Source organism: Typopeltis vanoorti, chromosome 9, assembly GCF_054136105.1.
Source record: "Typopeltis vanoorti isolate ZY-2024b chromosome 9, IOZ_Tvanoo_1.0, whole genome shotgun sequence".
Lineage (NCBI taxonomy): Eukaryota > Metazoa > Arthropoda > Arachnida > Uropygi > Thelyphonidae > Typopeltis > Typopeltis vanoorti.
Genome location: NC_143557.1, coordinates 120538608 through 120563825, shown reverse-complemented (window position 1 = coordinate 120563825; position 25218 = coordinate 120538608). Strand labels below are relative to the sequence as shown.

The 25218-nt window shown below is 35.5% G+C and overlaps 2 protein-coding genes across 3 annotated transcripts in view; one reads left to right on the top strand and one right to left on the bottom strand.

Annotated features, from left to right (window-relative positions):
- The window catches only part of LOC150103477 (cytochrome c oxidase subunit 4 isoform 1, mitochondrial-like), a 62393-nt gene extending 40182 nt beyond the window's left edge, over positions 1 to 22211 (bottom strand). The window contains exons 1-2 of one of the 2 annotated variants that reach the window (XM_090398219.1): positions 22073 to 22211; positions 4131 to 4412 (exon numbers count right to left, since the gene is read on the bottom strand). In XM_090398219.1, coding sequence (XP_090254345.1) covers positions 4131 to 4404 — 274 coding nt within the window. In that variant the 5' untranslated portion in view covers positions 4405 to 4412; positions 22073 to 22211. Of the gene's footprint in view, positions 1 to 4130; positions 4413 to 21618; positions 21739 to 22072 lie in introns of those variants that run through there. The other variant, XM_090398220.1, reaches the window with a different exon arrangement.
- A 92-nt stretch (positions 22212 to 22303) lies between these two features.
- Sys1 (Sys1 golgi trafficking protein) overlaps positions 22304 to 25218 on the top strand; it is a 50325-nt gene continuing 47410 nt past the window's right edge. The window contains exon 1 of the mRNA XM_090398221.1: positions 22304 to 22415. The gene's annotated coding sequence lies outside the window, so the exon portion shown is untranslated. The remainder of the gene's footprint in view (positions 22416 to 25218) is intronic.

Here is a 25218-nt window from a genome sequence, read left to right as displayed (position 1 = left end):
AATTACAATCAGAACTATCCAACTACGTTAATCCAGACATTCTACAAACACTTGAAAGAATTACTGACAATTCAGCCAAGCATACCCTGGAAAAGAATAAAGAAAAACTCAAGAAAAAATTCCACAGGTTGAAACAACGGCAAAATATGGCGGCCAATCAGAGGACTTCCTCCCCGAGAAACAACAATGAACAACAAACAAGGGAGACAAGGAGCGACCAACCACCAACAAGCAAGAACCATGTGATTAACATATCAAGCCACACCCTGAACAACGGCGAACTCACGCTGCTGAATAAAGGACTGAACTACGCAATAGCGCCTAAAAAGGTAAACAAACTGGATTTTATCTACCACATTGAAAGAGGCATCAGATCCCTACCTAACAACATAGCAGACAAAATACGACTAGAAACCAGTAATGTCCTAAATACCAAGAAAACCATACAGAACAACCTGACTAAAACAGAATTAGCAGCAATTAAATCATTAAAAGCCAAACAAAACATAATAATAACGAAAGCTGATAAAGGCAGTGCCACTGTTGTCCTTGACAGGTCAACATACATACTGCAAATGAACCAACTAGTAGCCGATAACAATACATATAAAATGGTAAATTATAACCCAACAAAAAGGATAAAGGACAAAACAGAAAAACTACTAAAGTCCGTCACTTCTTGGCCACCAGACACAGTTAAAAAACTCAAACCCCACTATGACCCCCCCCCCAGAATATATGGAGTTCCGAAAATACACAAACAAAATGTGCCCCTTCGACCAATAGTGGAAGGAATAGACAGTCCCAATTACCACCTAGCCAAGAAATTAGCGGCAACACTCAAGAAGTTGGTAGGTCATCTCCCCTCCTACATAAAAAACACACAACACTTTATAAACAAAATCAAAAACATAACACCCGACAAAGACGACTTATTAGTCAGTTTTGACATTTCTGCCCTTTTCACTAATGTCCCCATCAATGACACAATTCTGCTACTACAGAACAAATTTCCGCCCGACATTACGGCCCTCTTTGCCCACGTACTAAAGTCCGGTTACTTCGTGTGGCAAAACAAATTCTACCTACAAAAGGAAGGTACAGCCATGGGCTCACCATTATCCCCCCCCCCCAATCGCGAACTTCTACATGGAAACCTTTGAGCAAAGGGCTCTTGATTCCGCCACGCTTCGACCGACAATCTGGCTCAGATACATTGACAACGTGTTCGCGATCTGGCCGCACGGGCGACAAATGCTAAACATATTCCTCAGCCACCTAAACAAACAACACAAACGCATACAATTTACCATCGAAATCGAAAACCAAAATTCGCTCCCGTTCCTAGACACACTAGTTACACCTCTTCCTTCAGGCAGTCTATCCTTCACGGTCTACCGAAAACCAACACACACGGGCCAATACATACATGCAAATTCATACCACCACCCAGCACAAAAATATGGAGTCATAAACACCCTTAAAAACAGAGCCACAACTATTTGCTCTAACCAGCAAGCCCTGAAAGAAGAACTAAAAATCGTTAGTGACACATTCTTAAACAATGGCTATAACAAAAATACTGTCAATAAAATACTCTATAAAACCACAACAAAAACGAATCTAGATTACAGTATAACCATAGCCATCCCATACATTAAAGGGTTATCGGAAAAAATCAACAGAATCCTACAACATTATAACCTCAATGCCACCTTTAAACCACCCACTAAACTTAAAACCATATTCAGCTCCTGTAGGGATCCTCTCCTCCCATTAGCACATCCTGGAGTCTATTGCATCCGCTGCACCTGTAACTTACCGGTGAAACAGGACGGACAATCCCTATACGCAAGAAAGAACACATTAGACACATTAAATATAACCATTATGGTGAAGCAGGCCTCTCAGACCATGCACTTAACACCTTACACCAAATCAACTGGAAAAGCACCTGCTCCTTACACCGCACAAAAACATGGTACGAAAGAAAATTTAAAGAATCCTGCGAAATCCTGATAAACCACCCAAATATCAACAATAAAGATGGTATGAAAATTCCAAAGATCTGGATGGCACACATTCAGCCAACCTAATATGAAAGATTCAACATAAGTCAGGACTCTAGCCAATCCGCTAGTATTAGAAACCATTCCACTCCAACTGGCTGGAATGATGTTAATATATGTATATAGTAGACAACACAAATAATAGGGCTCTAGCGTTGATGTATAATTTTTTTTTTTTTTTTTTTTTCACCAGAGGTCAGGCCAACAATTGTGGTAGCAGTTAGTCAGTGTCTTTAACGAACCAGTATGATTGTAGTATAGCTTGTTTCTTGTGTATATTTGTACGCTCCAGAAGATGACCTTGACATAAAGGTCGAAACGTCGAATTGTAAAATTTTAGTAATATTAAACTAAAGTTTTTATTCAAGCATAAGGGGATATTAAATTCCACATTGTTTTAAAGCCGAATAAGAAACTCAAAGATTGGAATCAGAGAGTTTCATGCCGAATATAGTAAACTATAAAAGTATCGACAGTTACTAGTGTGAGCTAATGAATCATTTCCATAATGAAACATCTGAATCACTTCCAGTGACAACAAGAGTCCTGCAAGGTGATGTACTAGCACCTTATTTGTTTTTAATATGCTTGGACTACATCTTCCAGATCATCAACACAGAAAATCTTGATTTTAACATTAAAACATCCACCCACACCATGCAAATAACTGATCTTAGCTTTGCTGACGATGTTGTATTTATTGATACAGAACCAACAAATGCACAAAAACATCTCAGTCTACTAAAGGCACAGGCTCAACTTATTGGTCTGCAGATCAACATCCAAAAGTGCAAAGTATTCTCTTATGTTGTGAAAACTTTATACTTCACATCAACAATAAACTCCTACAAAGAGTAAAGGACTTTCGATATCTTGGATCGTACATCAGCAATATCAGAAAATGTAAAAAGCCGGCTCTAGTCTTCCATAACAAACTCAGCCCCATCTGGAAATCATCATTAGTATCATTAAAGACAAAATTAAGACTTTACCAAGCAACCAGTAGATACATCTTCTTGTATGGTTCTCAAACCTGGACAATAAGCACTAAAAAAAAAAAAACTACAGATCATTAGATCTGTAGTTTTTTTTTTAATTAACTCCTTTGGAACTACATGTCTCAAACTGATCCTTTGATACACCTGGATGGACCACGTCACTAACACACTGCTGTGCTAAATCTGGCTAAGCAAGAATCACTTGTCAGTATAGTCAAAAAACTACAACTCAGATTCCTGAAGTCTCGCCCTTTTTGGAACTCCTCATCCTGTACAAACCACAAGATGGCAACGCAGTAGAGGAAGATTATGCAAACAATTTTGGCAATACATATGTTGTGAAACCATCAGTAGGCTGATGGTTTCACAACATATGTATTGCTACAAAACTCCATTTGACATCTACCAGTTAGCTCAAGATAGAGAGACTTGGAAGACCATAATTTGCAATATTTAATTTTTAATATAAATCTCTTTTCCCTTTTCACATTGTATCATATTGTGAATAAACTATGTATGTATGTATATATATATATATATCCCAAATTGAGCATTATTTTCTGAGACTGAAATTTTGTGCTCCAGACCAGCAATTTCTGAAACAAAAAAAATTCACTCCTCTGAATGAAATCCTAAAAATTAAATCCTATCCTAGAACCCAAACATTAACTGTTTCAGTAAAATAGAAATACATTTACAAAAAAATATTTCATTCCATTCCGGAATAACTGTCTGAGAATCGAGAAGGATTCATTCAGATATTTATTTCAACCCCTACTTATGTGGTCAGTCCAGACAGTATAGTTTTAATATGCAAGAGATATGCAAGGCTTTTATTGTGGTAGCTTCAGATTCTGACAATTTAGTTGGTTATTTGGACGGGGGGGAGAAAAAAAGTGGAATTTTATTTTTTGGAAAGAATTTATTCATAGGGAGGAGGGAATAAGGTAGGGGGGGGAGGGGGAAGAGGGAGAGAGTTCAATTACTTTATAAATTCACTTAGAGGAACTTAAATCCAATGAAAGAGACTAACATAAAGTAAATATTTGGTTTACTGACTCACATGCTTTTTTCTCATCCAGTGTTAATTTTTTCCAATCTCCCTTTTCCTTTTCTCTTAAGGCTAGTATCTCTTTTGAGTCTTCCTGGAATCGGATTGCTGGCATGGGACAGTCAAGACGATCAACATAATTTCGTTCTCCATTTAAACCAAACCCTACTACTTCCCTTTTTCCAATATCAGGACGCATATGATAACTAACACGTGGTGTGATTAAGCATGTTGTCACTCTTTGAGTTAACTGTTTATTAGCTACTTTCAACAGATGACTTGCCATTGTTGATTCTGAAAAAGAAATAACACTTAATGAATGTAACATCTGACAGATATTTAATGCTTTGGAGATCTAAGAATAGTTTCAACTGCATTTTATGATTTCTTATTATCCATTAAAGGTAATAACTCACCTGCAATACAAGTGTATGATAGATCAATAGTTTTTTTTTTCCAGTAGCGAAAAACTTATAATGTAAAATGCATCTATTATTAAGTGCAGATATTTCTAACCTGTGTGCAGAAAGAATAAATAGGACAACTGGTGATACTAGGAAGCAATGTGCAAACTGCAAGGTCAGGATGATAATATGAAGGGAGAGACTCTCATGTTGAAAGTTTAATGAAATGAAGATGGCCAAAAAGCCTGAATTAAACCATGGTTCATTGTTTAGATTATATTTGGTCATTCAAACATATAATTAAAATGAAATATATATTGATCTTTAACTGACCATGATTTATAAACATCTAATACCAACAAGTTTCCTTACGGGCTGTCCAGCTTCTTCAGGGCTAATAACAGTAAGAGAAAAAAACTCAAAATGGCTAGTACAGAGAAAATGGAGTAACACTATTGTATAAATTAAACATTAAAACAGAAAGCGTAACATTACATGTTCTGTAGTTTTGAACGAAATTAAATTCTGGCAGACTGAGTGATCTTATTAAGGTTTTCCATATGTCAGCTATTATCATTCCCTGGTTTCTGTTATTAAGATTTTCTCCAGAACAAAGGATTACAATGGCTTCTTTGAAATTTCTACAATGGAAATCTTCTTCTAAGTAAGGCATGAAACCGCTATCCCAATCAATGGTATGGTTAGTAATTGCGAAATGATGGGCTAAATCTGAGTTCTGTTCTGTTGTTATTAACATCTCCTATATGTTCTTTTTTTTTTTTTTTTCGGATTTCGAGGTTTCTCGACGTCTCTCCAATATAGTTTAGTCCACAAGCACATGGGATGTTGTACTCTCCAGTGACTTGTACACTCAAAACCAGACTGTACAAGTCGCTCAAAACTACAGAACGTGCTCTCATAACACTGACTAACACAACACACTCCATGCGTGTAATGTTACGTGTTCTGTTTTAATGTTTAATTTATACGATAGTGTTATTCTATTTTCTCTGTAGCCACTTTGAGTTTTTTCTTTTACCATTATAAGCGCTGAAGAAACTAGACAGCCCCATCAGCGAAACTTGTTGGTATTAGATGTTTATAAATCATGGTCAATTAAAGATCAATATATATTTCATTTTAATTATAAACCATGGTTCAATGACCTAACTATTTCTTCTCTGACAAAGACATTATTGGGAGCACAATATAACACTGTAACACACACACAACACACAAAGTAACATTAGGACTTGAAGCATTTAAAGTGTAATCAGTGAAACTGATAAGACTTAAAAGCCTAAACAATCTATAGACACTAGTAAAAAGCCTTGGTTGTTGACCGGGAAGACTAAGTATTATGGTTTTGCATATCATAACAAGTTTCACTTAATGTTCATTTACATTAGGCTGGTATTTAAGGGCAATAAATCATGTTTATTCTTGTGGAATGAAAATTAGTAGTTTTTTTTTTTTTTTCTCCAGTTGATTCTGTGGACTGCACCTGATTATCCATAATTGTGGTCACAGAAGTATTTCTTATTCCATATGGATGCTGGCAGATTTTCCAGTGTGCCTACTTGGAATTGAGAAGTAAAGGAGATGCTTTAGAGAGAGACAAAGGATATGCTTCAATGTGGGGTTTGAAAGCAGTACGGAGATTGTATTTCAATTTTAGACCATTTTTTTCTGAAGCATCCTGGAAATAATAACATCAATTATTATTATGACATATATACAAGTTCGGCAAAAGTGTGGCATATATACAAGTTGCCACGTTGTTGTGAAAGGAATAATGGGAAAGTACATGAATCATTTTTTTTAACTGTGATGGAAAGGCTGCTATTAAGAAGAAACATGCCATACATCAGGCAACTATGGACTGATGACACACAATACACAACCTTTTCTGGTTAAGTTAATTCCACTTACTTGAAGTGTAGCCTGTTTCTACCAAGGAGGCACTCGCAATATCACCAAACATTCCTGCTATAAAAGAATAACTTTCTCGTTGCCGGAGATGCTAACTATACCTATAAGTTGGTAGATGACCTTCATTGCATGGTGAAACAAAACCACCTTACTTCAAATTGAGGTGGCTGCTGTTCTTGGTCCCTACAGCAAGGTTTCAGTTTTTCCTACCCCCCCATTAATCTTTAGTGAGGGGGGGTAGGAAACTGAAAGACTTTGGTCATCACTTTAGTGCTGTGCCCTCCTGCGTTGAGGGCATAGCACTAAAGTGAGACCAAACCTGATTGGCAATGTATTTACAAGCCTTCCTGATGAGTTGGAGTATAATATTGCTGTCATCTATGCTATCAGATCATGCTTGAAGGAAAGTTTTCTTCATTGTTACAGTGGTATTTTTTTATATTAATAGAGTATAATAGTATTCTTTCCTTTTATTTTTTGTTTTAAAATTTCAAACAATTTATTTCTGTTTACAGATTCAAATTCTTACTTAAAGTTTATAAAGTAACAATAAATCTAGGGTGGTCTGCTATGACCAAACTTACAAATATATTTGTAAGTTTGGTCATAGCAGACCAAAGCAGATGTGTATTTTTTAATGAAAAAATACACATCTCTCCAAAGAACTTAAAAGTATATAGTTAAATGGTACTCCTCAAAGTTCTTTATGGCACAGACTTATTAAACAGAAGGAAAAACAAAAATTGAAGGCTTTTGAAAAGAAGCGTTTGAGAAAAATTAATAGAACTGCATAGACTAAAATGAAACCAATCAAGAGATTAGAGAAGAATTATTCTATCATTTCCAATAATAGCAAGAATGAGAGAACCAGTTAGTGGTATGGGGATGTGTACAGAATGCCTAATGAAAAATTTTCTCAAATTCTTCAATAGCACCAGAAAACAAAGAAGGAAATGGATGGCAAACATGAACAGTATAAGTGGCCTGAACTCCAACAGAAATTTAAATAATTCGACTTCAAATAGAATGGACTGCTGTTCATAGCAACTCAATCCACCTTAAGTGGATGACAACTTTTAATCAAAGAAATCATCACTGGTTTCTTTGATTAAATATCAACAAACATACTGGAGTACCACTCGTGTGAATGTCATCATTCCTATAAGAAATGTTCTCACGGAACTGCTTATCCTGTTAATCAGTAACACCATTTAAGTTAATGTCAATGTAGAAACTAGATCTTTAACAACAACACTTGTATTCCACTATATTGTATGCCTGTATTATGTCTTCTACAAGTTTACTGTAAGTATGTTACATATAAACATATGCTAAAAAAAATTTGTCAGTAACACTTTGAAAATCTTTCAATGTTACTGTTTCAATGCCATTTAAGATAATCAAAAAAGGACTGTTCTTCATAAGTTGTTGATGTGGGGACAACAAAATTTTCTTTCATTTTTTCCATCACTTATTCTAAGGAACTCCTCCTTATGTCCATAAAAAATGAAACCATCACCATCGTTATTTAAAGCTTAAATGAAAATATTCATAAAACTCAGTTCAATCCAAAATGTTTATTTCCCTGCAGTAAATTCTATGAAACTTTCCATTTTCCCACAACCAAAGACATAATGTTGTCTTTGGTAGCTCAGCTATCTTATGTACATAAAAAGCATCAATACTTTGCAAAGCATAGCTGCAAGTCCATTAAAAGTGCTACCATACTGAGATCATTACCAATGTTTTGGTTGTATTAATTATACTTTATTTATCATATTCATGCTGAACTGTATGTCATGCAAAAAGGCTCATCTGACTATACATCTCTTCTTCATTTGGTAACTCACACCATAACCTCATCCAAGTTTTCTTTACTATAGAATTTCATCCATTATATTACATTCTTTGTCTCATATCCTCTGACATCACAAAAGGTGCCAAATCACATGACCTTAGTGACCTCTACTTCTTCTTTCCATAGTTTGATTACTGATTTGGTTCTTCTGAACCAAATATAGACAGCCCTCAATTTACGACGGTTCAATTTATGGCAAATGCCTGTACGTGCTTTCTTACTGCACTCTTAAGAAACGATGCTAGCATCGTTTTTACTGAGTGTTTACTGAGTGTTTATTGAGTGTTTACTGAGCTACTACGAAGTATATGTATCAAACCTAGTTTTACTGCTGAATCTACCTAATTGTTCTATTTAATTTTTTTTACATACGTACATATGTAAAAACTGATAAAGTATGTAATTACATACCATCTCTGATAAAAGAAGTGCACAAAAGTTAGCAGAACTTGGTGTTAAGAAGGTGTGAAAATCAATCACACTTGAAAAGAAGATGGAGGTGATTCGAAGAATGTAAGATGGGCAGACAGACACGTGCTAATGTCTGTAGAAGTATGAACTTACCTCCATCGACTGTTACTACAATTATGAAAAATGCAGATAGAATAAAATAGTCTGTGCAACAATCTATGGCAGTACTAAATGCAAAAAATGTAAGTTATTTGATGATGCACAGGGGTAAACTTCATGAAAAAAATGGAAAAATTATTATCATTATTATCATTATTATTCAGGCCTCCATGGAGTCAAAAGACTCATTGTGGGAGGTCCTTCCTAAGAACATAAAGTCTGTCAAGACTCATCGAGGGGGGGTTCCCCCTAAGAAACACAAAGTCTATCATACCACTCCTTAAACTCACTGACTGTTCTTGCCCTCACCACTCTATCAGGCAATGCATTCCACAGCTCAACCACCCTCCATGCAAAGAAATTGGGTGGATGACTTGAATCAGAAAAACATTCCTCTGACGCAGGCTGTTATAACTGAGAAAGCAAGAACAATTTTTGAGGATCTTAAAAAGACAGATGGAAGCAAAGGTTGGTTCATGAGATTTAAGTCTGGAAGAAAGTGCCATAGTGTCAAATTATGTGGTAAGGAGGCAAGTGCAGATGTTGCAGCAGCGGCTGCTTTTCCTAAAGAATTTCAAGATTGTGTAGAACAAGGAAGTTATCCTCCTGATCTCATTTTTAATGCTGATGAGACTGGGCTTTACTGGAAAAAATTGCCATCACGCACCTTCGTTTCCTGTGAGGGACATTCTGCTCCAGGTTTTAAAGCTGCAAAAGACAGACTTACACTTTTGTTGGGTGCAAATGTCTCCAGAACTTTGAAGTTTAAACCAATGTTGGTGCATCATTCACAGACACCACATGCCTTCAAGGATCTAAAAGCCATGCTGCCAGTGTATTGGAAATGGAACAAGAAAGCTTGGGTTACAGAAGACATTTTTATAGATTGGTACACAAATTATTTTTGTCCTACCGTGCTCCGTTTCTGTAAAGAAAATGATTTGCCAGCCAAGGCATTGCTTCTCTTGGATAATGCCCCTGGACATCCTCAAAACCTTGCTGAAGTAAGAACACCATTGGATGTCAAGGTTGTTTACATGCCCCCAAACACAACATCGCTTTTGCAACCGATGGAACAGGGGATTATATCAATCTTCAAAGCCTATTACCTCTGTATAGCATTTGTGGAAATGGTAAGAGTCTTGGACACTTCAGGAAAATTATTAAAGACTATGGGCAGTCATTTGATATTTTGAAGGGCATTAACAACATCAAGGCAGCTTGGAACAAAGTGTCAGCAAGTGTTTAAAAGGAGCATGGCAAAAACTTCTTCCAGCATTTATGCACAACTTCGAGGAATTAGAGCAAGAGAAGAATGTTATTGAAGACACTACCAAGCTTGTGCAAGAGGTGGGATTGGATGATATTACAGCTGAAGATGTGACAAAAGTCTTAGAGAGCCATGATAAACCACTTTCCAATGAAGACTTAAAAGAATTAGCCAAACAATTAAGTCAACATCCAAAGGAGGAGAAAGAAAATGAAGAAGGTCCTCTGAGAGATATAAAACCGGCCGATTTTCAGTGTATCCTTGCAAGCATAGAGATTGACTGATGAACTCTGCGAAATGGACCATGATTGGGAATGGAGTGCGAACGTAAAAAGGAGTGTAATCGCATCTATTCAACCTTATGCTGAAATCCTTAAAGAAAGAAAAAGAAAATCTAGGCAGTTAACACTGGATACTTTTTTCAAAAAAAATGCAGGTGATCTGAAAACAGGAACTTCAACATAGAAATATGTAATATCTTTTGGAAGTTTCATATTTTTTGTATATAATTTTGTTTTGTTTTTATTATTATAATTTTATTTTAACAAATATATATATATATATGTATGTATTATCAAAGCTTTAAATATAATAATGTTGCACATATTTCATGTGCATATTTTTTGATTGCACAGAACATAACTTTGTACCTCCCATTAAAATCAGGTTCATTTTACGTCAGTTATTTCAGGAATGGAAGTGAGGCGTAAACCGAGGGCTGCCTATACTTGCTCAAACTGAATAACAAAAACAATTCATATAGGAAAGATGCCTTCAAACCCTAATTCTGTCCAAAATTCCCAACCAATTCAAGTCTAAAATATTCTCTTAAAAATGAGTGAACAGTCAAAGAAAAAAAATTTCATCATAAAAGTTCTTGAAGATGAATTCACAGATTCACACCCAGTCCTACACCATAGCTCACAACTTCTACAAAAAACATACAAATCCAATCTGATTCTGAAAGGAACATATGCAGAAAACTCGCTTTCTGTTCAAACGGCAGTAAGCCATCTGGTCTCAAGCTAAGGCCATTGAACATCAATGTCCATTTTTACCACACTCTCTCTCACATTCAGATGGTACTACTGTAGCATCAACTAAGAACAAAGCTGACCTACTGGTATCATTCCTTTCCTCCACTGATGACCAAGTATCACCCTCCCCACCCAAGCTCAAAAAATACACATGCATACTCACATGTGGCAAGAGATTTTACCATCTGGCAAATAGCTGAAGACTGGACAAATATAATTCTTTTCTTATTTAATAAAAATAAATAAATAAACTTTCTAAAAATATCCTTTAAGAAAACATAAACAGAACACCAGTAACTCATATGGACTTACTGGAACATATCATTTTAAAAAATTAGGAATTTGCAACTAGTACATTTTTTGCATGGCAAGTAGGGTTTGCATAATTTACTAAGCCTTGCTGATGTAATCCTTCCTATAGTGCTAAAATCCTAGGCTCCAGAATTAACATCTATTCCACACCCATTTTCAAATCTTTCCTACATGAATCTACCACACAACATAGAAAAATTTTGCAGTTATTCCAAAAAAGGTGATAAAATTCAGCCAATAAAACATAAACAAATTGCTCTTAACTCTCAAAAATCATGAAGTTCACCAATAGCTAACTTCTTCACCACACTGGTCTACAAGCTAATCCGTGACCAACAATATGGATTATGCACTCCCAATCCAATACCTAGGTTGCTATATGGCATTCAACTGGGTGTGGAACAGAGGTTTACTCTATAAAATTTCCATCTTATGGTCGGCCTTCTGCCCTTTGAAATTGGTTGCCACTTCCTTTCAGATCATTCACTACTTCATGGATCAGAAATCTGAGGACACCATCATGGATGATGGTGTCCTCAGATTTCTCCCACTGGTGCTAAAGGATGACGAAGGCTTACTTTCACCACCTGTCTTCCTCCTCCTACATAAATGACTCTCTAATTGATCTCAAATCCTATCCAGTTACATGCGGATGATAGTACACTAATGATGATGCACTACAACCTTGCAGCACATAATCATTAGAAGCTTCAAGATCATCCATAACCAATGACTTAATCTCTGATCTTGCTCTCCTTCAGTGGGAAGAGGATTACCTTGCTTATGTGTTCATTATATATGTTAATAAAAAAAACTCGAATAGTAACTGATGCATTTTCAAAGTTAAAGAAAAAAAGATAACATGAAAAACAAAGTAATAAGAATAAGAACAAAGAATATAAGTCCAGGTATAAGTCAAAGGGCATGATCAAAGTTGGATTTTTTTTTTTTTTAATTATAACACATGAATTACAGTCTTCAAGATTTAGGAGTTTTCTACATCCATACTTCTTTAGGCTAGATATGTTCTGTAAAACATTACAGAAGTTCTCAAATTAATCTGTCACTTTTGAAGTGTAGTCTTTTGAGGGTGAAGTTTTTCTCCAAGTAATGGGATGTAAGATGTCTACTAAGCTGAGCATGTGATGTACTAATCCATTTTATCCATAAGTATATAAATCTGGCAGCAGGCATATGAGTATGAGTATCAGAAGGGCACCAGTGACAGAATATTTTAGAAATTATCAAAAGTGTAACACTAAAAAAGGTGAATATCTAAATATTTGCAAAGAGCACCAAAAACCTAGCTACACTACTGAAAGCTAGTATTTTCTCTTTATTTCACTGCAGACTGTTCATAATAAAAGAGTTTATACTGGAAATGTATCCTGTATACTCCAGGTATACTAACGGATAACTTTATCTTTTGAAGAACAAATAATGGAAGTTTATTTGTGTTCCAAGCTAATTTGATCAAATAGCTACAGCTAATCATCATAAGGTTTAATGGAATAAATACAGCACATATATATAATTAAACATGCATTTAATCAATCCTATATTTTGTCTTAGTCACTGAAACATCATCAGAGAAAAATATTAAAATTGCAAAAAACACACACAAAATTGCACAAAGCACTAAGTTGAAAAAGTTATACTGAAAGCCTAAAGTCCTATTAGGGGCACCCTTTATGGATGCTATTGGTTAGCCTTAGCTATTAGGCAGGAAGCCTAAGAATTAAAGTTTCCCAAATCTTGGGAAACTTTAATACAACCATATTTATTAAGATTTGGTTGTTCTTTTAAATCTGATGCTAATTCTAAAAAAAGTCTTTCATAGGTTTTTAAGGTTGTGGGTTAGAATCTCGGCAAAGGGTATGGATGTTTGTGATTGTCCTACTAACTCTTTTAGGGTATCTGTGATTTTACCACTTCTTGCAGAAGGCGTCACTCCCAAAACCCAATGAGATACAGGGTTGACCATATGGCATCAAATGACATCACATGTGAATAACTAACTAAGTTTATATGTGTTATGGTAAAGCATAGTAGTTTTCTTCCATTTGATTCTGTGTAGGGTATCCAAAGGCAAGGTCAGCTAGACCTGAGTGACTATACTTATGGCAGCAGATGTATTTCTTTTGTTCTTCTAGGTGGATGTTTGTAGATCTTTCAGTTTGATCATAATATGATAAATTGTAAGAACAAGCAACTTTGTAAACACCTAGAATAGAGAGAGAGAGGTTGAGGTTCCTTGGGAGAGTATGTGACAGCATCCAGCTTTAGATGAGGTTCAAATGCAATGCAGAGATTGTACTTTTTTGGAGGTGTGTCTATTTTCCCCCCCAAATATAAGTAACAATGATAACATTATTATAATCAGCATGTTGAGAGGGATGTGAAGAACAATTAATTTGATCTTTTTGAAACTGTAATCATTGAACAGGAAGATGTGGTTAATTATTATTATTAGTAGTAGTAATAGTAGTACGTGACACCTCAAGGATCATTGCGGGAGGGCACTCAACTCAGTTACACACATCTCACAACAGTCTCCCTTACTACTTTAATTTTTCAACTACACACAATGACACTACTACTACCATCAATGTCATCATCACCACCAACAACAGTATTTTTTATCCGTAATTGCATGTGTTCTCATGCTGATTTGCCTGTATGCAGAATGAAAAACTTGCGTTTCTGGGAGAAAAAAACACAACTACTTCTGTATGAGATTGGCTAACTCACCTTGAATTGAGAAAGTCCATTTAAAGATTCCTCTCATCATGATGAGAAACAAACACAGGTCTTTTCCAATCAATGCTCACAATTCTGATAAACGAAAAGTCAGCTGGAGTAGATGATATTTGAATAGAAACAACCAAAAATGGTAGTATAAAATATATATGGTAGTATATTTACAGTGGCTACACTTCAAAGTTTAGAGAGCCTGGTCAGCAGGTTGAATTTCAGATGATTGGAGTAGTGCTCTCATAGTGCACATCAAACAAATAGATAAGTCCACAAAGGACTTATCTATGTCCTTTGCAGACATAGTATATAAGAAGTTGGAAGAACGACAGTATATACTGTCGTTCTTCCAACTGCTCTACAGAGCTGCTCAGCTGTAAATTCAGCCTGGGAAGAACAGATATCAGGCTTTATTAACAAGTGCTTTTTATAACACTATATTGTTGAGAATGGGGAGGGGGAGTAATGGGAAAGTTTGTATTTGTACATATCTACTGGTGTGAGTGGGTTTTCTGTAAATAAACTGAGAAAGAGCACCATTGAAAAAACAAGTGATCGAAACGGAAGGCTATTATTATTTTCATTTTCTATAGTGAACTGGATTTTGGAGTGCTGCTGTTGAGATGAAGGAGTCTAATGTGTCTGAGCCATGTGGCTAAATAAAGGTTTTAAATAATAAAAGGTTTTAAACAAAATCAGGTGTGAGACAAGGATGTACATTATCTCCCCAGTTATTCATAAACTATATGGATTGCATTATGAAATAAAGTGTTATGGAATACTAAGGCCATTGATGTGAAATCAAGTCTCTATGTTCAATTAGCTTAGTCATGACAATATTTCATGCACAAACTTTGTTTGCTTGCACTTGGGTAAAGAATTTAACAAAAATATAATTTCTTGGCAACTATAATTTACTTTATAAGGTGATACACCTTTTTATATTTGTATATGAATAAGATATGATTTCTGCATTAATTCAACCTTGGTATCTTTATGAGTCTGGCTCCCACTAATGATGACATGGAGACTTATCTATTTGTTTGATGTGCACTATGACAGCACTACTCCAATCATCTGGAATTCAACCTGCTGACCAGGCTCTCTAAATTTTGAAGTGTAGCCACTGTAAATATACTACCATATATACTTTTATACTATTTTTGGTTGTTTCTATTCAAATATCATCTACTCCAGCTGATTTTCTATATATCAGGCTATGGATAGCTTTTTCTCCCTTGGGTATTGATATGTAGTCTTGTTTACATTCTTGAATGTTTTATGTTGCTGTTCTCTCATTGCTTGTTTCTTTTAACACTCTTTCAAAGTAATTAATCCAGAAATCTAGAATATCCTTATTTTCAGTTTTCATGTCATAAGGAAACTGTATAAGGAGGGTGTGAGGAGAAGGGTCTTTTCATGGAGAGTGGTCGGTGGCTGGAATTAAAACTTTCTTATATATTGTTCTTATAAACATTATATTAATTTAATTGTACATAAAACTAAGTGACGATCACTTCCAATTTCAAATCCTGTGTATACTATTGTATCCTGAACCTTATTATTGATAGTGAATCAATACTATTATTATGTGACACCTCCAGGGAGTCCAAAGACTCATCGAGGGACAGTGTGCCAACAGCATCGAACAACTGATTCCCTTCCAACTACTAACCATGGTCAAACTTGCTTAAGTTTTTGCTGAGCTATTAGTAGCAGAGGCTCTACCAATACTATCAATAATAAGTTGAGGCTTTTCTTATTTCTTGTGTCTTCTCTCTCCATGTGAACTTGTGCACATCATCATTATGTTGAAATATGGTGTTAATAATGAATAGTCCATATCCAGAGTAGAAATCCAGCAGGTACTTACCATTATTATTAGCCTTGCCCTTTTCTCCAAATTTTCCCAAATCATTTCTGTTTACATGGGATTCATTTCCTATTCTGCTATTTAGATCTCCAAGGATCACTTTTTCCATTTTCTTGTCAGCTGCTTGCTCTATTGAAAAAAAAAAAAAAAAAAAACCCTCCACTTCTTCATTAGGAAAACCTTCTACAGGACCATAGATTAAAATAAGTTTCATTGTTCATTTTCTCAGTGATGAAGTTTACCCACATAACTCAAATTAAAATTGCATTCCAATCAAGAAGTTTATTGTCACAGTTACCTTCCTTTCTTGATCAGTACTGCCTGAATATAATGCCTTGTACTCATAATCATCACGAACAATGGGCTCAATGCCCGTTGGTGTCCGATGCCTCCTTCACTATCTTTTACCCACATAACTCAAATTAAAATTGCATTCCAATCAAGAAGTTTATTGTCACAGTTACCTTCCTTTCTTGATCAGTACTGCCTGAATATAATGCCTTGTACTCATAATCATCACGAACAATGGGCTCAATGCCCGTTGGTGTCCGATGCCTCCTTCACTATCTTCTTCCACCTTTCTTTGTCCAGTGCACAGTGTCGCAGTTTCTGCACACCCATTCCACACCAGTCCTTTTATGTCATCTATCCATTCTCTGTATGGTCTACCTCTTCTGTTCACACCATCCATAATGCCAAACATGAATGTCTTTATCTTCTGGTCCTCATTCATTCTGCAGAATGAGTGAGGACCAGAAGATAAAGATAATCACAGCTCCCATTTTATAATCTTCTGCATTAGATTCTCCTTTGGTTGTATCTTCCAAAGAGCTCTTCATTTGTGACTTTCTGTACCCATCCTATTCTTAGAATCTTCCTGTAACTTTCAAATGCCAAAATTCTTTTTCTTGATTCCTTATTTATTACCCACATTTCAGATCCATACAGTACACCACTAAAGATGCATGTTTCCAGTACTCTTAGTTTTGTTTTATTATTATTATAATTTTTATTCAGGTCTCCATGGAGTCAAAAGACTCATCGCAGGAGGTCCTTTCTAAGAAACACAAGTCTATCAAGACTCTTCGAGGGACGTCCCTCCTAGGAAACACAAAGTCTATCATACCACTCCTTAAACGCATTGACCGTTCTCATTCTCACCACTCCATCAGGCAATGCATTCCATTGTTCAACCACCCTCCATACAAAGAAACCACTCCTCACCCTCTTTCTCAGTTTCCTTTCGTAACTTCCAGGGATGGCTCCCTTGTCATGCATGACTCTTTCTCGCTGTTCAACCAAGCTAAATAACTCCCCAGTGTCAACCCAGTAACCACCTCTCAACAATTTAAGTCTCGATCATATCACCTCTCCTTCTTCTATTCACCAAACTCTGCAATCCACACTTCCTCAGTTGATCCTCATAACTAACATTATACAGTCCTGACACCATCTTTGTTATCCGCCTTTGTACCCTTTCCACAGTTAATTTATCCCCTTCAAATCCTGGGGACCAGATCTGAGAACAATAGTCTAGGTGTGGTCTGATCAGAGTCTTATACAACAGAATGATAACCATTTTATCTCTGTAGGTCAGTATCCTTCTCATTATTGCAGCAATCCTCTGTGTTACCTTCACCACCTTTGCAATATGCCCCCAAAATTTCAGGTTTCTATCAATCATCAACCCCAGATCTCTTGTCTCCCCTACTTCCTCCAGTTTAACTCCTCCCATAGAGTATGCAGCATCCCATCGATGTGTCCCAAACCTCAAGACCTTACATTTTGCTGCATTAAACTGACATCCCCATTCATTTGCCATCTATCTAGCTTATTCAAATCCTCTTGCAAGGCTACCACATGTGCACAATTACTAATAACCCTTCCCAGCTTTGCAAACAACTGAATATCCCCTTGCAATCCAAGGACAATGTCATTGATATAAAGGTTAAACAATATAGGTCTCAGTACTGAGCCCTGTGGAACTCCAGTTGTAACCTTCTGCCTCTTTGATATTGCTCCACCATACACAACTCTCTGATACCTATTGGGCAGCCAATCCTGAATCCAGTTCACCAATCTGACATCCAGACCCGTGCTGCAACTTGAATATCAGCTTATCATGTGGCACCCTGTCAAATGCCTTTGCTTTTTCCCCTACTTCCTTTCCCTCATCTAATGTTGTAACTTTATCATAAAACGCTAGCATATTGCTAAAACAAGAGCACCCCTTCGCAAATCCATGTTGACTCTGACAGATAACATTTGTTTGCAGGCTGATCACTTTACTTTTCCAGATGTTATCCATGGTCTTCAGATTTATTCTTCCCTTTGCAAGCCTGATCTTTATTTCTTTTTTACAGTCCAAATCATATGTTATTTTACTTCCCAAATATGTGAATTGTTCTACATTTTCTATATCAATTCCTGCTTGTGTTCATCCACTTGTATCTTTTGTTTCATGTTCTTCTCACCAAATACCACTGTCTTGTTTTTTCCAAGTTCATGACAAGTCCAAATATTTTCCCTGCCTCATTTAACAGTTTTAATTTTTTTGCAATTCTCTTTTGCCTTCTTCAATAATATAATAATGTCATCTGCAAATCTCAGATGTCAATGTCCTATACTACTGTTTAATAACTCACCTGTTTTAGTCTTTTTTTGTCTCAGCAATACCAGTTATGTCCATGTGGTACTTGCCAGTCTTTCTATAAATTAAAGATACCAAAAAATTATATACTTGGTTTAATCCTTTATCCAAGTGTAATGTCTGAAAAAATATGTGCTTTGCATTATGGGATACTAAGGCAAGTAATGTGAGGTCATTAGCTTCTTATTACAAGTTGTCCCAGTCCTGAAAATTCTTCAGGCACAAACTTTGTTTGCTTATACTTGGATAAAGGATTAAACCAAGTATATAATTTCTTGGTATCTTTAATTTATAGTATAACCAAAGTGGAAAAACTTCCAACACCCAGTTCTTTGACAAGTTCACTTTCCTTTCCATTGATACTCCTTATGTTGATGATTCCTATCTTCAGTTCTTCTGACATTGGATTTATTCTTCTTCTATATGTTGAGTTTGAGCTTGTTCAAGTAGCTGACTTTTTGCTGTTTGTCCTATTCCCTGATGAAAACAGCATGGGGCCTTGTTTAATTGGGTGACCCCCCAGCCAGCATGAAATCTCATCATGTTGTACTGCATCATATGGAGTTATCTGATTATTTTATTGGCTTCATAGCTGTTCTCTTTGTAGCTCTGTGCAGAAAAATATTTACTGTTAACTTTAACCTTAAGAATAGCACCAATTAGAAAATGGTCACTATCACGTTCAGCTCCTCTAAACTCTGGATGCAATTCCTGTGTCATACTGATTATGATATGGTCTATTTCATTAAATGTATATCCATCCATCAGGAGATTTCTATATTTGTTTTTGTTTCTCATAAACAGTGCTGATTATTATTAAATTTCTTGATACAGCCAAATTAATCAATCTTTCTCCATTAATATTTGTCTCTTTGTGAAGACTTTGGCTTCCAATAATTTTTTTTTTAATTATTTCTTCTTTTCCAATGAAATATCATGATTATATCCTGCTTTGGATTTTTTCAAGGATTAGTTCCAGTAAACTTGTTCCAAATTTCATCAACTTTCATGTTTATCAGAATTATTTTAACCATGAAGTAGCAAAAGGTCATCTTTCTTCAAATCACCTCCACCTACAACAATGTCTCTTGTATTGCTACTATGTTCATTTGATATGTTTAATTCATATAAAAGTTCTTGAAATGCTTAGACTCTGTACAAGCGTCTCACATTCCATGATCCTATTTGGAAACCATTATTCCGTGGCTTGGGTTAATATCCATTTAAGCTCCAATAAAGATTACTTGATACTGTTCTGTAACCAACTTATTTTTTATGAGATAGGGTTGCCAGCCCTATGCTCAACCCCTAACTCCAGGGAGATTTTCTTTATCTGATCCCTCCCCTGTGACCTGTCTGCTTGGGAGGGGCCCCTTGCTAGTAACAATGACACCTCCAGTATAGCCCACAATGTAACAGAAATGTGCAAACCTTCCAACCATCACGACATAGTGGAGATGCCATTTGTTTACAAAAACTTTTCATAGGGGGGCCATTTAAAAAAATAGCATAATATATATAATATAATGCGATTATTATTATTTGACACCTCCAGGGAGTCCAAAGACTCATCGAAGGAGGGCACCTGCTCTACAGCTGTCTCAACCACTCAATCCACCAACTGACTGCAACTACACCAACGCCATCTACTGCCACTAGTATTTCCACAGACAACACAAACATCCATGCCCACGGTGGGATTCAAACCCGCAGCCTTTTTTTTTTTTAGCTGGAGAGCAGATACGCTAACCACTCGGCCAGCCAGGCTGGCAAAAACACGCAGGTCCCACCGAGACTTGAACTCGAATCGCTAGATTCAGGGCCCAGAGTGCTAACTATTACACCACGGGACCATGCTAATTGATGTCCTTCTATTTCTCAAAATGTGGCTCTGAATTTCAAATCCTTGTCTACTGTTCCCTCATGTCAATTGTCTTCTCTCTCAATAATTCCTGAATAAGCATCTAACCTTTATACCAGAGAACAGTACATTGGTAAGTCCACTCACCTGCCTGCAGAGGCAGTCTGTTAATGCACTTGGTTTCTCTTCATAGCTCATAAACTTTGCAAATGCAAAACTGCACATCCCCATTTAAACCACTTCTAATATCATAACATGCAAGTTAATAATAAGAGCCTCCATAGCAGTGTCTTCCCAAACTGTGGGCTGCTGCCCCCCTTGGGGAAAACAAGTTTGGTTGAGCCCCCTCCCCCGGTGAAATAAAGAAAACAAATTTAAAATGTTTTAAGACTAAGTAGTTCTTTTTTTTAATCTTTAAAGAAACATATTTAATTTCTATTATTTATTATTTTTTAATGGAAAAAATCACACATTGTTGTTGGTTCACAAATTTTGCTTCCTGCGTATTCGGCGCTTAATGAATATCAGTAAATATATGCTTATTTATATAAGTTTCATTTCAAAGGTATTGATAAGAAGCACACAAAAAAGATTACAAACGCAAAATCTTGAATATAAATACAATAAATATTATAATAATATATGTCAGTATTACGATTTTATTTTCGATGGTGGGGGGGGGGGGGTACGTGAAATATTTTAATTTTTCTAAATGGGGCCTTTACATCCATAAGTTTGGGAAGCACTGGCATAGACGAAGCTCTTTGGCCAGAAAGACCTGGGTTCGATATACGTCTACGACATAGGAACTTTCATCAGGTGTTTATCTACAGAGGTCTCATACACAGGTGGAGGGATTTTCTCCTGGAAACTGAGGTTCCGGCATTGCGGTTTGTATCTAGATACGCCATTATGTACACTAGATTGAGGCAAATATATTTTATGGCTCAAAGTAAAAATCAAAGTTAAAGATCATTACCTGGGAAGATATTTGTTTTAAGCACTGCATACACTTCGAGGTCGCTGATTATCTGTTACTGTATTTTACTAATACCTCGTATACACCATATCGCAAGAGCTAAAAAATCATAGTGATGCCTCTACCTGTATGCACAATCATCGGTACCCTTTACAAAATATAATTATTTTCGTTCACATTAAACCATGCAATGCTCGAGATTCAAAATTTAATGTTAGAAACATTTTAAAATATATCACAAAAATTAGCTACAGAGTATTATTGATATTCTTGAAAACTGAATTTAAAAAAAAGAAAAACATTAATATACACATGCATTGAGTAATATACTTGTTTTATAGTTTATGAATAAACAATACACTATCATCCTTAATTTTATAGTTTTAATTACTGTCATGAACATACTGATATTCTTGAAAACCATAATTAAACATAAAAAGAGATGTTAACTTACACAAACCGGAGAGCATCCAATATGGCGTGATATCCTACTGAGAGAGAAGTTTACGAATAAAATGTAATTCACTATCGCCTCTGATTTTATAGTTTTAAAGTATTTGCATGAACATAGTATTAAAATTTTAATCCTTTTTATTTAATTATTTTTAATTTAAAATAAAGAATATAATTGCAAATTCATATTAAAATATAAAGTGCAGTTGTACCACTCAGCACACTTCCTTCCGAATGGCACCTGTTAAAGATAGAAATACGCCTATACCCAATAATACTGAAACTTCCGTGGTTTACTTCATTCATAAAGTTGGATAAAATACAAAATGAAAAGAAGTGAAAAAGTATGCAATTAAAAATTTATTTTATAAATTTAAACTTGTATGGATGTCGTATATTATGACTGTTAGAAACTAAATTTAATAAGGTATCTATATTCTTTTTGACATGAAGAAAATCAGAGCCACACAACTGTTTCAAGATTATTAGTCATAAAACATTAGGTACCACAAGTCAAGATTGTAGAACAGGTTGAGTTATCAACTTAAAATAATATGAACATATTATTTTAAGATTGCTTCTGCTGTTACTTTTCTGCGCGTACCGATTAAGAACTTATTCCATGCAGAGTTAAAATTAAGCCATAGAATATTCTGTACCAATAGGATTCATTGTATATTAGAGAATACTGCACATTATTCTTAGACTTTGCAGTCAGTTGACTTATGGCAGAAGAGTAGTTGAATTTCTTCGTAATTCATAAAAGCAAACTGACTTCAAAATGAAGCCAAATAGTGCCATCATTACACGTAAAAAATAAATAATTGCAGTAACACGAATATTGATAAATTACAGAACATTTTGAATTTTGTGAACTTTTGCTATTATTAAGAGTCATTAATATCATTGTAAACATATTTGAGATCTACTTAAAATGGATGAAATCATTTTATGAAATTTATACATATATGTAGAAGACACTTCCCAGGGTAACTGACTTTCACATAGAACATTTTGATAAGGTTACATGTACCCATGAAATGTTGTCTACTAAATTCTAAAATTATTGTCTAGGAACTCTCTGGAGTCGTGGTCATTGTGGCAGATCTACTTTCAATAGTCAAGTCATACCACTCCTTAAACTCAACAGCTAGCATCCATCCACTCTTACCACCATCCTAGACAATCCATTCCATGCTCCAGCCATTTTCAGTACAAAAAAAAAAAAAAAGTTCAGTTCTCATCCTCTTTTGTATCTTTCAGGAATTCCCCTCCCCCGTTCCTTCAATATGCACATGTGCATGCACACACACACACACAAAAATCTCTCCAGTATTCATAAAAATTCAATCCAAAATCCACTGCAAAATCTGCATCCACATGGGATCCTTTAGCTGTTGATTATTGTAAATGGTAAAGAAATTTTACAATAAACTGATTATTGTAAATGGTAAAGAAATTTGTAATCTTATTATTATACCTTATTTAAAACATGTGCAATTTCTCTATAAATAGACCTCTGCCATTATGACTCATAAAATTGTTCTTAGTTGTGATGATCATAGTATTGATCTGGATACATTATCTGTTTTACATGATTTGATTTTGTTGTACATAATTTTTTACCTCTAAGGTTTTCATACAATGTATTTATGTAATTTTGTACTATTTCTGGTTAGTCATATAACGTTTTCCAATATTAGCATTGTAATTACTTTGCCTTCCACTAAAGAAATATGGATTCTGTATAACATTGGCATGAGGCATTATGAATAAATTTAAAGAATGATATAGGCACATTATGTGGCTGGCCTGGTTGGTCAAGTGACTAGCATACCAACTCTTCAACCAACAGGTCATGAGTTCGAATCCTGCTGCAGGCGTAGATGTTTGTGATTGTATTACCTTGTGTACTACAATAACCTCTGATATGTTGCAGTATGACCTTTGCTGTTCTTGTCTTTAAATTCCATGGAAGCTCTTGTGTAATAATAAAGAAAGTGGCTGGAGGAATCACAGTAAAGAGATTGCATGGTTTTTCTTGGTCTATATCCTGTAGTGAGTTAAGTTTGTTTATGAATCCCACGAACATCAGGAATAAGGAAAACAAAATTATTTCATTGATTGAGTTGATTTGTCCCAAAATTGTTAGCATAAGTTTCTGTAAGAGTTGGAGATACATAAGAAGGGGTGAGAAATAGTGGAAGTGATTTTGAAGCAGTGTCATATGAAGTGAATAGGATGAGATATTTACTGAAAGTTTTGGTAGTAGAAAACTGAAATATGGAGGATTTAGACAAATAAATGAATATCAAATTTGTTTAGCAAACAGCAAGAGTGCAATCATTATGAGTAATGTTAGGAAAATGTAGATGGGAATGAAGGGATAACGCATAGAGCTAAGATAATGAATTTATGATTTTGGAGGAGCATCTCTCTAAGAATTATGTGACAAAGGACACATGAGGATCATGAGTATTAGATTTGTTATCATGAATGAGCTGTTGAATCTGTATATTCAGTTGACAAAGTGATCATGAGGTAATCATATGGTAGTCAGCCATAATATAAAGGATTCTGTAAAGAAAGAATATATGTGAAAATACTTAGGAAAAGGAAGTGTGATTAAAACATGTAAGTTAGTGAAGTATTTTAACTGATTAATGAGGAAGAGATTTTTCATAGAGTAGAGAGAGAAAAAAAAAAGAGAGGAGGGAGGAGAACAAGAGGTAATTCTGGAAGTTTATATAAGGAGGGGGTAAGTCAGAAGTTTATGAGCAGTTTTTGCATGGAGAGAGAGAGAGAGAGTGATTGCCATCTGGAATGCATTGCCTGAAGTGTGGTTAGCACAAAAACAATGAATGAGTTGGAGGCACATTTTGAGGAGCATTGTATGTCACAGTAAGGACCTCCTTGATGAGTCTTTGTCTCAATGGAGGTTTCATACTAGTAATAATTGGACAGAAGAAGCAGTATATTTTGATGTCAGAATATTCTATTATCCAAGGTCTTGATTTTATTGAAACCTTCCCACACCAATGTGATGTAGAAATGCTGGAAAGGGCTCAGAGACAACTGACTAAAATGATATCAGGAATCAGAAATGTTAGTTGTGGAGAGAAGCTGAAGAAGGGTAAATTATAGTAT